At 41.1% G+C, this 12,934-nt stretch overlaps 1 protein-coding gene across 1 annotated transcript in view; it reads left to right on the forward strand.

Moving 5' to 3' along the window:
• The window catches only part of PREP (prolyl endopeptidase), a 136,470-nt gene that overhangs the window by 119,569 nt on the left and 3,967 nt on the right, over window positions 1-12,934 (forward strand). The window contains exons 13-14 of the mRNA XM_060030171.1: window positions 1,841-1,972; window positions 12,557-12,713. Coding sequence (XP_059886154.1) covers window positions 1,841-1,972; window positions 12,557-12,713 — 289 coding nt within the window. The remainder of the gene's footprint in view (window positions 1-1,840; window positions 1,973-12,556; window positions 12,714-12,934) is intronic.

Raw genomic sequence — 12,934 nt, forward strand, 5'->3', positions numbered from 1 at the left:
AAAGTAAAATCTCTACACACCTTATGTTGGATGTACATCCCAAATCCATATGCTAAGTCTGAACCCCCTGACTCACCCAATTTCCTGGTTAAAAATGTTTAATGTAACACTTAAACACCCACCTGCACGGACTCCTGACCCAGTGGCCTTCTCCTCAAAGAACCCAAGTTCTTTGCCATAGAAATTCCTCTGGTCCTCAGGTGTCCACCATGCTCTGGTAGGGAAGAGTGCCCTTGGTCTTGGTCAGCTCTTTCATCTCTGTATTAATTATAAACAAGTTATTATCCAGAAGTCTTGGGGGGTGGGGGAGTTTGCAGCTTGACTGAAGCTAAAAGTTGATTACCTCTGTTTAGACTGATCACAAACTTTCTCCTAATTTAGGCAGTGAAGGGGCCTGAAATGGAACTTTTCTAGTTAGACCCTAGCATACTGAACCTCGATAAATCTAGATTTCATTCTGTTAATTGAGTTTAAAATTTAATGCTCTTCAAAATATTATTATTCCTGGAAACTAAGTAATCCTAGCCATCTTAATTCACCAATACTTTCTTATTAAAATCTTAATAACATTTGTTTTGATATGAAAAAATTTCTTCTGAAAAAATTTCTTCAGTAGCGCTGCTTCATCTTGAATTGAATTTCTGCAAAAATGGTTAATCTCAAATAGCTAATTAGATCTATGTCTGCTTTTTGTTCATTTCATTGGCAGTTATTTCAGACATCCGTTCCTCTGCGGGCATGACTTTGACTTTTGGCCTTTACTTTTGGATATTACAAGGCCTTACAAATGTTCCTCTCTTTAAGTGGTTTCTTTGTTTGGCTCTACACTGGAATGGCTTCTAGATGAGAAAGCCCAGATTCTCTGAGGAGATGCTTGAGATCCTCTTCATTCAAGCACAGAGAAACTAATGGGCTGCTCTGTGCAGCACCACGTCCCCACCTAATTCCTACCTAAGTTCCTTAAGTACCCGTGGGCAAAGTCAGAGAGCTTCCTTCTCGTAATCACGTCCCCACCTCAGACTCCGGCAGAGAGGAGGGGTGAGAAGTGCACCTCTCTGCACAGAGCACTTTCTTTATTTTTTAATTAATTAATTTATTTTATATTTTATTTTTGGCTGCGTTGAGTCTTCGTTGCTGTGCACAGGCTTTTCTCTAGTTCTGGTGAGCAGGGGCTATTCTTCGTTGTGGTGCGCGGGCTGCTCATTGCGGTGGCTTCTCTCGTTGCGGAGCGCAGGCCTCAGTAGTTGTGGCGCACGGGCTTAGTTGCTCCGTGGCATGTGGGATCTTCCTGGGCCAGGGATTGAACCCGTGTCCCCTGAACTGGCAGGCAGATTCTTAACCACTGCGCCACCAGGGAAGTCCGCGCAGAGCACTTTCATCTTCCCAGGGAGGGGGCAGCGCACTCGTCCCCATTGTCGCATGCTGTGTGGAACTCGAGGACTGGACTCTGCTCCGGGTCTTGTGTCAGTTTTGAGTCCAGCTCCTCCCAAGACACATGTTCTTTTTGTTGACATGCTTTCACATTTTCATTCTCATGGTTGTCTGACGTCATAACAGATCATCTCTTCCCTTTGGGGCATTTGCCTCTTAAGTTCTAAGAGGTTTTAGAAAAATACAAAGGCACCGTATGGATTAGCAGTTGTGGTACTGATGATGGATTTCCACAATGCATAACAAAATTTAAATTGAGGCATTTTTCTAAATGTAGTGGTAGTCCATTGTTTAAGTTGATCAGTAGTTGAAACTATGCCCTATCATCATTTGAATTCCCCTTAGGTTAAAATGTGATTTTTTTTTCCTGTTTTGTTAATTAACTGTCTTTCACTTTGGCACATTGTAGGTGGTATCTTGGCCAACAAACAAAACTGCTTTGATGACTTCCAGTGTGCTGCTGAATATCTTATCAAGGAAGGTTACACGTCTCCCAAGAGGCTGACTATTAATGGAGGTTCAAATGGGGGCCTCTTAGTAGGTGAGAACTGGGTTTCTTATTCATTGTACTTTACTAGTTAACTCTTGGAGTTTTCAGGTAGTCTGATTTACTTTGGCTCATGGATGGGAGCAGTGGTACAGAAAAAGCAAAACCCATTTGTATTTGGGCATCTAATTAATGACATTTGAAGACACAACTACTGACTCAACTCATCATAGCCTGAAAAGCCCTTCCTCCTCCCTGTTCTGAGCTCTATCGGACTGGACCGCAATTCTGACTCAACTCATCATAGCCTGAAAAGCCCTTCCTCCTCCCTGTTCTGAGCTCTATCGGACTGGACCGCAATTCTTACCCTTCCCTCTCCCGCTCCCCACAGACTGGACCCACAGGTCTCTAGGGTTCAGTCAGCACATGCCTGAGCCTAATAACACACCTCTGACTGTTACCCAGAACTTGTAAGCTGTGATCACCACTAAACGTTTGTTGAATACCTATGCCATGGGATGCTAGATGCTGTGGGTTCAGAGAAATAAGTCATGAAGGACAATGAGGTACATGCAAAGATGGATCCACAGCTTCACAGTCATGAAACAGTTCACAGTAATGTTCACCCTTGCTGAGCACCTTGCCAGGCTCAGTGCTGAGCCCTTGACATGCACATGGCCTGGGAGACGGGGACAGGTATTATCTCCATTTTACAGAGGAGGACGCTGGGACACTGAAGGGGTTGAGTAGCTAGTGTGATGGTGGTGCTGGTGTTGATGCTTAGCACCGTGGCTTTAGAGTCTGCTCTTTTAATCTCTATGTGGCACTGCCTCTAAGTGGATTTTCCTAATTTTTGGTAGTTAATGAATTTTTACTTTTCTTTTCGTCTCTCAACAGTACTTAACATTGTAATGAACATTTATAGTGGTCCTGAACTTTGCTTGCTGGGTCCTACATCCAGTGTCATTAGGATACGAGGGGCCGTTGTACAAATGGAGAAGAGCACAAATAGACTCAACCTAAAAAGCACATGTGACCATTTTTAGCTTTCCATCCACTGTTGTCAGGGGACCTTGTCACATTCACTCCGTTTCCTTGTCTTTGAAATTTACTGACTTGTGTCAAAACCTGAATTCCTGTCCTTATTACTCCTTTACCCCAATGGAATATAGTCTTGGAAAAAACATTTTCCCAGGGAGGTAAAATATATATTTGTCCAAATAATTTGTTTAAATTTGGAAAGGGTAGCGATGTGGCCGAGACGGCAAAGTAGGAAAACCCCTGAGCTCACCTCCTTCCACGGGCACACCCAAATTACAACTATTTACAGAACAACTATGTATGAGAACAACCTGAAGACTAATAGAAAAGATTTTCCACAACTAAAGATATAAAGAAGGAACCACAATGAGATGGGTAAGGAGGGGGCAGATGCACAGTATAGTTAAGACCCACAACCTCGGGCAGGCAAACCACAAATGGGAGGATAATCACAATTGCTGAGTTCCTTCCCAAGGAGAGAGGGGTTTGAGACCCACATCAGGCTCCCCGGTCCAGAGGTCCTACACCAGGAAAATGAGCCCCTAGAACATCTGGCTCTGAAGGCCAGCGGGGCTTACTTTGATGAGAGCCAGAGGGCTGTGGGAAATAGAGACTCCACTCTCAAAGGGTGCACACAAAATCTCACATGCTCTGAGTCCTGGCACAGAGGCAGTCATTTGAAAGGAGCCTGGTCAGATTCCTTTGCTAACCTTGAAGAGCCTCCCAGAGGGGCAGGAGGCAACTGGGACTCCTACTGGGGACACAGGTGCTGGTGGCAGACATTTTGGGGAACTCGTTCTACCACAGGGACACTGGTGCTGACAAGCACCATTCTGGATCCTCTCTCTGGCCATTAGCGCTCCGCCACCAGCAGACTGGCACCAGCTCTGGTCATGCAGAGATCAGACCTTGCCTATCAGCATGCCCAAAGTAGTTGGCCCTGCCCCAACAGAAGGGCCCGTGCAGCCTACATAGGAGGCACCCCTAGAGCATGTAACTCTGGTCACCAGAGGGAAGTCTGCTGCTGGGCCCTACAGGATATCACCTATATTAAGGATACTTATCCAAGCTCAGAAAACATAACCAACCTACCTAATACACAGAAATAAACCCAGAGAATTAGGCAAAATTAGAAGACAGAACTATGTTCTTAAACTAAGGAGCAAGATAAAACCCCAGGAAAAGAACTAAGCAAAGTAGAGATAAGTAATCTTATCCAATAAAGAGTTCAGGTAAGTTGTACAATCACAAAAATTGTGTTGAATCTGCATTGCCAATGAGTATTGTTAATTGTGTATAATTATGACTATGTATTTATTATGTATAAATATGTACAACATATTTTCTCTATTTTTCCCAATTTGAGATAAACCTGGCTAAATCAGTAATACCTAATCTCTACAAGTTCTTCTTGTATGTGCATACAAAACATAAGCTTACAATGCAATTGTTTTAGAACAACTCTTTCAAGAAAATGTTGACATAAAAATATGTGTATATGTGTAAAAAAAAAAAAAGTTCAGGTAATGATTACAAAGATGCTCAACAAACTCAGGAGAAGAATGGATGAAGACAATGAGACATTTAACAGAAAGTTAGAAAATATAAAGAAGAGCCGAAAAGAGGTGAAGAATACAATAACTGAAGTAAGAAATACACCAGTAGGAATCAACAATAGATTAGATGATACAGAGGAATGGATCAGAGACCTGGAAAACAGAATAATGAAAATCATCCAAGCTGAACAGAAAAAACCATTCTAAAAAATGAGAATAGCTTAAGAGACCTCTGAGACAACATCAAGCAAACTAACAAACATTCACATTTTAGGGGACCAAGAAGGAGAACAGAGAGAGGGGCAGAGAACTTATCTGAATAAATAGCTGAAAACTTCCCTAACCTGGGAAAGGACACAAACATCTAGGTTGAGGAAACAGAGTCCCAAATAAGATGAACCCAGAGGTCCACACCCAGACACAGAGACTCTTAAAAGGAGCAAGAGAAAAGCAACTAGTTACTTATAAGGGAACTTCCCTGGCTCTAGAAGAAATGTTAAAAGGCCTTCTCTAAGTGGAAAAAAAAGACCACAACTAGAAATATGAAAATTATGAAAGGAAAAAAAACTCATTAGTAAAGGTAAACATCAAGATAGTAGATCAGCTACTTACAAAGTCAGTAAGAAGTTTAAAAGACAAAGTAGTAAAATCATCTATATTCACAATAGTAGTTAAGTTGGTACACAAAACAAAAAGTTTTAAAATATGACATCAAAACATTAAATATGGCAGGGGGAATATAAATGCAATATTATTAGAAAGTATTCGAAGTTAAGAGATCATCAACTTAATCACAAAGATATAGAGGTGGTTACGTATGAGCCTCCTGATAACCAAAACCAAAAATCAATAGTAGATACACAAGCAAAAAAGAGAAAGTAATCCAAACATAACACTAAATATAGTCATTACATCACAAGGGAAGAGAGCAAAAAAGAAGGAACAAAAAAGAACTACAAAAACTACCAGAAAAGTTTTTTAAATGGCAGTAAGTACATACCTATCAACAATTAATTTAAACGTAAATGGACCAAATGGTCCAATCAAAAGATAGAATGGCTGAATGGATAATAAAATAAGACCCAACTATATGCTGCCTGCAAGAGACTCACTTCAGATCCAAAGACAGACACAGACTGAACGTAAGGGGATGGAAAAAGGTATTCTATGCAAATGGAAACAAAAAGGAAGCTGGGGTAGCAATACTCAGACAAAATAGATTTAGACAAAGTTTGTAACAAAAGACAAGAGCATTACATGTGATAAAGGGGTCAATACAAGAAGAGGATATAACATTCATAAATATTTATGCACCCAGGAGAAAAGGGAACCCTCCTACACTGTTGGTGGGAATATAAATTGTACAACCACCATGGAGATCAGTATGGAGGTTCCTTAAAAAACTAAAATAGAACTATGATATGATCCAGCAATTACACTCCTGGGCATATGTCTGGAGAGAACCATAATTCGAAGAGATACATGCACCCCAGTGTTCACTGTGGCACTACTTACAATAGCCAAAACACAGAAGCAACCTAGTTGTCCATCGACAGAGGAATGGATAAAGACAACATGGTACATATATACAATGGAATATTACTCATCCATAAAAAATGAAATAATGCCATTTGCAGCAACATGGATGGACCTACAGATTGTCAAACAGTGCAGTAAGTCAGACAAATATCAATATGATATCACTCATATGTGGAACCCCCAAAAAACGATACAAATGAACTTGTTTACAAAACAGAAGCAGATTCACAGATCTCAAAATCAAACTTATGGTTACCAGAGGGGAAAGGTGTGTGGTGGGGGGGATAAATTAGAATTTGGGGATTAACAAATACACACTACTATATATAAAATAGATAATCAACAAGGACCTAATGTATAGCATAGGAAACTCTACTCATATTCTGTAATAACCTATATGGGAAAAGAATCTGAAAAAGAATGGATATATGTATATGTATAAATGAATCACTTTGCTGTACACCTGAGACTGACACTGTAAATCAACTATAATAAAATTAAAATTTGAAAGATATTTATGCACCCAACATAGGAGCACCTAAATGTACACGGCAAATATTGACAGACATAAGGGAGAAGTCGAGAGTAAAACAGTAACAGGGAACTTTAATACTCTACTTACATCAGTGGATAGATATTCCAGACAGAAAAATCATTAAGTAAATACTGGCTTTAAATGACACATTAGATCAGATGGACTTTAAGAACATTCCACCCAAAAGCAGCAGAATACACATCCTTTTCAAGTGCACATGGAACATTCTCCAGGATAGATCCTGCTAAGCCACAAAACACGACTGACTAAATTTAAGAAGATTAAAATCACATCAAGCATCTTTTCCAACCACAACAGTATAAGATGATTAGACACTAACTACAAGAAGAAAACTGCAAAAAACAAACACACGGAGGCTAAACAATATGCTATTAACAACGGGGGAGGGGGTCACTGTTAAAGAGGAAATTTAAAAATACCTGGAGACAAATGAAAATGGAAACAATGATCCAAAATCAATGGGATGCAGCCAAAGGAGTTCTAAGATGGAATTTTATAGCATTATAAGCCTGCCTCAGGAAACAAGAAAAGTCTCAATCTAACCTAACACCTAAAGTAATTAAAATAATAAAGATCGGAGCAATAATAGAGTCTAAAAAACAATAGAAAAGATCGATAAAACTAAGAGCTGGTTGTTTGAGAAGATAAAAAGCTAAACCTTTTACCAGACTCATCAAGAAAAACAGAGAGGGCTTCCCTAGTGGCACAGTGGTTGAGAGTCCGCCTGCCGATGCAGGGGACACGGGTTCATGCCCCGGTCTGGGAAGATCCCACATGCCGCGGAGCGGCTGGGCCCGTGAGCCATGGCCGCTGAGCCTGCACGTCCGGACCCTGTGCTCCGCAACGGGAGAGGCCACAACAGTGAGAGGCCCACGTACCGCAAAAAAAAAAAAAAAGAAAAACAGAGAGGGCCCAAAGAAAATCAGAAATGAAAAAGAAGTTACATCAAACACCACAAATATGCAAAGGATCATACGAGATTACTATGACTAATTATACACAATAAAGTGGACAATCTACAGGAAATGGATAAATTCCTAGAAACTTACAATCTCCCAAGACTGAATCAGGCAGAAATAGAAAGTATGAACAGACCAATTACCAGTAATGAAGTTGAATCAGTAATAAAAAAAAAAAAAAAAAAAACTCCCAGCAAACGAAAAGTCCATGACCAGATGTCTTCACAGGTGAATTCTACAGAACATTTAGAGAAGAGCTAACACATATCTTCTCAAACTCTTCTGAAAAACTGAAGAGAAAAGAGCACATCTAAACTCACTTTACAAGGCCAGCAGCATCACCCTGATACAAAAACCAGACAAAGACATCACAAAAAAAGGAAATTATAGGCCATTATCACTGGTGAATACAGATGTAAAAATCTTCAAAGTATTAGCAAACCAAATTCAACAACACATTAAAAGGATCATACACTACGATCAAGTAGGATTTATCCCAGGGATATAAGGATGGTTCAATATCTGTAAATCAATCAGTGTGATAAGCCACATTAACAAATTGAAGAATAAAAACCATATGGTCATCTCAATAGATGTGGAAAAAGCTTTTGACAAAATTCAACATCCATTTGTGATTAAAAACTCCTAGCAAAGTGGGTATAGAGGGACATACCTCAACATAATAAAGGCCATGTATGACAAGCCCACCACTAACATCATACTGAACAGTGAAAAGCCAAAAGCATTTCCTCTAAGGTGAGGAACAAGACAAGGATGCTCACTCTCACCACTTCTATTAACATTGTATTGGGAGTCTTAGCCCCAGCAATCAGACAAGAAAAAGAAATAAAAGGAATTCAAATTGGAAAAGAAGTAAAACTGCCACTGTTTGCAGATGACATACTATGTATAGAAAATCCTAAAGATGCCACCAAAGAACTAATAAATGAATTCAGTAAAGTTGCAGGATACAAAATTAATATACAGAAATCTGGATTTCTGTACCTTAAACTATCAGAAGGAGAAATTAAGAAAACAATCCCATTTAAAATTGCATCAAAAAGAATAAAATACCTAGGAATAAATCTCACCAAGGAGGTGGAAGACCTGTACACTGGAAACTGTAAGACACTGATGAAATTGAAGATGACACAAATTAAAAGATGTGCCATGCTCATGGATTTGAAGAATTAATATTGTTAAAGTCACCCTACTACCCAAGGCAATGCATAAGATTCAGTGCAGTCCCTATCAAAATACCAATGGCATTTTTCACAGAACTAGAACAAATAATTCTAAAATTTATTTGGAAACACAAAAGACCCCAAATAGCCAAAACGGTCTTGAGAAAGAAGAACAAAGCTGGAGGTATCATGCTCATTGATTTCAAACTATACTACAAACTCTAGTAAGCAAAATAGTATGGTACTGGCACAAAAACAGACATATAGATCAAAGCAACAGAAGAGACAACCCAAAAATAAACCCACACACGTATGGTCAGTCTAAAACAGAGGAAGGAAGAATATACAGTGGGGAAAAGACAGCCTCTTCAGTAAATGGTGTTGGGAAACCTGGACAACTCCATGCAAGAAAGTCAAACTGTACTGCTTTCTCACATCATATGGGAAAATAAACTCAAAAATATTTAAATGTAAAACTCTAAGAAAACACAGTACACTCTTTGACATTGGTCTTCACAAACTTCTTTTGGGTATGTCTCCTCAGGCAAGGGAAACAAAAGCAAAAAACAAATGGGACTATAACAACCTAAAAAGCTTTTGCACAGTGAAGAAAACTATCAACAAAACGAAAAGACAACCTACTGAATGTGAGAAGGTATTTGCAAACAATCTATCTGATAAGAGGTTAATGTCCAAAATATCCAAAGAACCCATACAACTCAACATCAAAAACAAACTCAATTAAAAAATGAGGGCTTCCCTGGTGGCGCAGTGGTTGAGAGTCCGCCTGCCGATGCAGGGGACACAGGTTCGTGCCCCAGTCTGGGAGGATCCCACATGCCGCGGAGCGGCTGGGCCCGTGAGCCATGGCCGCTGAGCCTGTGCGTCCGGAGCCTGGGCTCCACAACGGGAGAGGCCACAACAGTGAGAGGCCCGCATACGGCAAAAAAAAAAAAAAATCAGAGATATAATGTACAGATAACATAGGGAATATAGTCAATAATATTTAATAATTTTGTGTGATGACAGATTGTAAATAGACTTACCATGGTGATCACTTTGTGATGTATAAAAATACCGAATCACCGATTTACACCTGAGACTAATATGTTTTAAGTCAGGTATACTTCAATTTAAAAAAAGAAGAAAGAAAGAAATGGAGGGACTAACCTGGTGGTCCAGTGGTTAGGAATCTGCACTTCCACTGCCAGGGGCCTGGGTTCCATCCCTGCTCTGGTCAGGGAACTAAGATCCCACAAGTCGTGTGGCTTGTGGAAAGAAGTCGAGAAAGGAGATGGAGAATATTCTTACGTACCGAATAACTACAAATTTGATTCGTTCACTCGCCAAATATTTATAGAGCACCAAGAAGTGCTGGGCATTTTTCCAGATACTGGGCATATGTCAGCAAACGAAAGAGACAACAGCTCTGCCTTCGTGGAGCTTTTGTTCCAGTCAGAGGAGGCAGACGATATGCCCAAGGCCAGCAATGGGCCCCGGAGGCCCATGTCTGTGGCCGGGCACAGAGAGCAGGGGAGAGAGATGGGAGAGGTTAGGGGTGGGGGGAGGCCAGAGCAGGCAGGACCTCGTGGCCCATGCAGAGAGCATGGTTTACTCTGTGAAATGAGAAGCCTTTGGGGGAGTTTTGAGCAGAGGAGTGTCATGATTTGACATGTTTTTTTTAAATCGGGATCATGCATTGATCCTGTTACTGTGTTAGGGCAGACAGAAGGGGAGGCAAGGGCAGAAAAGCTTCTGTCCCAGGCAGAGAATATGGTGGCTTGGACCTGGGTGTGGCGATGGAAGTAGTGAGAAGTGGTCTGATTCTGGGCATATTTTGAATTTGAGCCAACTGAATTTGCATATGAATTAAATATGAAGTGTTAAAAAAAGAAGAACTAAGGGTGAATCTAAAATTTTTAATGGGAAAGGACATTGAAAATACCATCTGATTTCAGTAGTGGGAGAATTGTGTTGTAACTTACTGGTTCATCCAATAAAACTCCATTTTATTTTTGGAGTTTTATATTCAGGAATTCATTTATGCCTTTTAACAAACTAGGTCCTTTAAGGGACCTTCAGAGATGGAGTTCCTCCATCAGGATGCTGAGATGCTTATTAAAAAGAACAGTTTCCAGATTCCTGCGCCTCCCACCTCTGAGTGGGAGAAAAGGATCTGCAGGGGTAGGACTCAGATTTCAGTATCATGAATCAGCACTGAAATCAGAACTGGGGTGGGAACAGTTTTTTGTCAGAGGCAGCAAAAGTTCACATCCTTTGACTAACTCCTAGTCGTGCCAGCTTTGATCTTACTTCCTCCCAAAGCCTCCCCAACTTCCGCACTCTGGCCTACGCCCTACTTCCATAGCACCCGTATTTTCTCAACAGTAGTGATTGCCACACTATAATTGCCTGTTCACTTCTTTATCTTTCCCACTAAATTATTCACTGACATATCCCCAGGCGTAGTGCCAGGCACATGGCAGGTGTTCAATAAACATTTATTGAATTTTCCAAAAAATAAGTTTTTAAGTGTACAGAGAAGAGTATTCTTACAACAGGACAAGAAGGTGTGTCAACATCGGTTAGAGCTCTGAGCGGGGTTTTAGGCGCTATTCTGCCTTGGGCTCTATGAGCCGTTTCTGCTCACAACATTTCTGATGCCAAATGTGGGAAGGGGGGGCATACCACGCCAGCCAGTTCTCCAACTCTCCATACACCACCTGGGTGTCTTACAATTCAATTCAGTTCTGACACTACCCAGAGTTAGCACAGACCCAAAAGGGTGAGGGCTCTGCCCCCACTGCAGACACCAATCACAAGTTCTGGACCTCCCATACTTCTGACTCACAGCTATAAATCGGGGGTTCCCATGTCCCCCTCCTCTTTCCTTACGTTTACCAGTTTGTTATAAGGGATAGAACTCGGCAACAGTCAGATGGAAGAGATGTGTAGGATAAGGTATGGGCGGCGCACGCAGAGCCGCCACACTCCCTGTTAGCGCACCACCATCCCAGCACCTCCCTGCATTCACCACCCTAGAAGCTCCAGATTTCATTGTTTGGTGGATTTTATGGAAGTTCTATTATGCAGGCAAGATTGATTAAATCAGTAGCCGTTCATCACTAACTTGATCTCCACCCCCTCTCCTCTGCCCAGAGGTCAGGGGTGGGACCAGAAGATCCAATCCTCTAATCACATGGTTGGTTCCTTGGGCAGCCAGCCCCCATCCTGAAGCTATCTGGGGACCCACCAAGACGCATCTCATTAGCATGGACTCAGAGACGGCTGAAAGGGGTTACTTATGAATTATGAGAGACACTCCTCTCACCCTGTCACTCAGGAAATTCCAAGAGTTTTAGGAGCTCTGTTCTAGGAACTGGGGACAAAGAATAAACAGGTATTTCTTAGTGTGTCACGATATCACAGGCTAGTTTTCAGATCCTGAACAAGTTCGTTAACCTCCTGCATCACCTGTGAAAGCAGCTGGGGATGGGAGGAGGGGACACAGGTTTTACAGGAAGCCCTAGAGGTTTTCATATAATGTTCCTGCATTGAGATTCACTTTGAGGAGTAAATCTCTACTACTGATGACAATACCCACCCCTCCGATATATTGGAAGGAGGGGGAAGAGCTTGTGGGCTGTTGGGCAAGTGATTTCTGATGGTTTCTTTCTGTGCTCTTGGAAAAAAGACAACCAGGGTTCTGAAAGCATTTAAGTGTTGTTTTGTTCTGTTTTGATTTTGCTTATTACATAGATGTTTAATGATGGACCACCTCCCTTTTCTATCTTGATTTTTAGCTGCATGTGCAAATCAGCGTCCTGACCTCTTTGGTTGTGTTATTGCCCAAGTTGGAGTAATGGACATGCTGAAGTTCCATAAATACACTATTGGTCACGCCTGGACCACTGATTATGGGTGCTCAGACAACAAACAACACTTTGAATGGCTCATCAAGTAAGGTTTTAATTCGTATGACATATTTGTGTTGCTAACAATTTGATACCAGAATACTGAACATAGTCAAAAGGATAAACGTTTGACTCCATGCCCTTCAATATCTCATATTTGCGTGTAATTTACTGCAAAAGTAGGGCAAGTGGTGGGAGTACCTGTCTTCCTGGTTTTGATCTGGTCTTTAACAAAAACAACAAACTACAAAGATGTGATGGGCAAAA

This window comes from Delphinus delphis, chromosome 14, assembly GCF_949987515.2.
Source record: "Delphinus delphis chromosome 14, mDelDel1.2, whole genome shotgun sequence".
NCBI classification, from domain to species: Eukaryota; Metazoa; Chordata; class Mammalia; order Artiodactyla; family Delphinidae; genus Delphinus; species Delphinus delphis.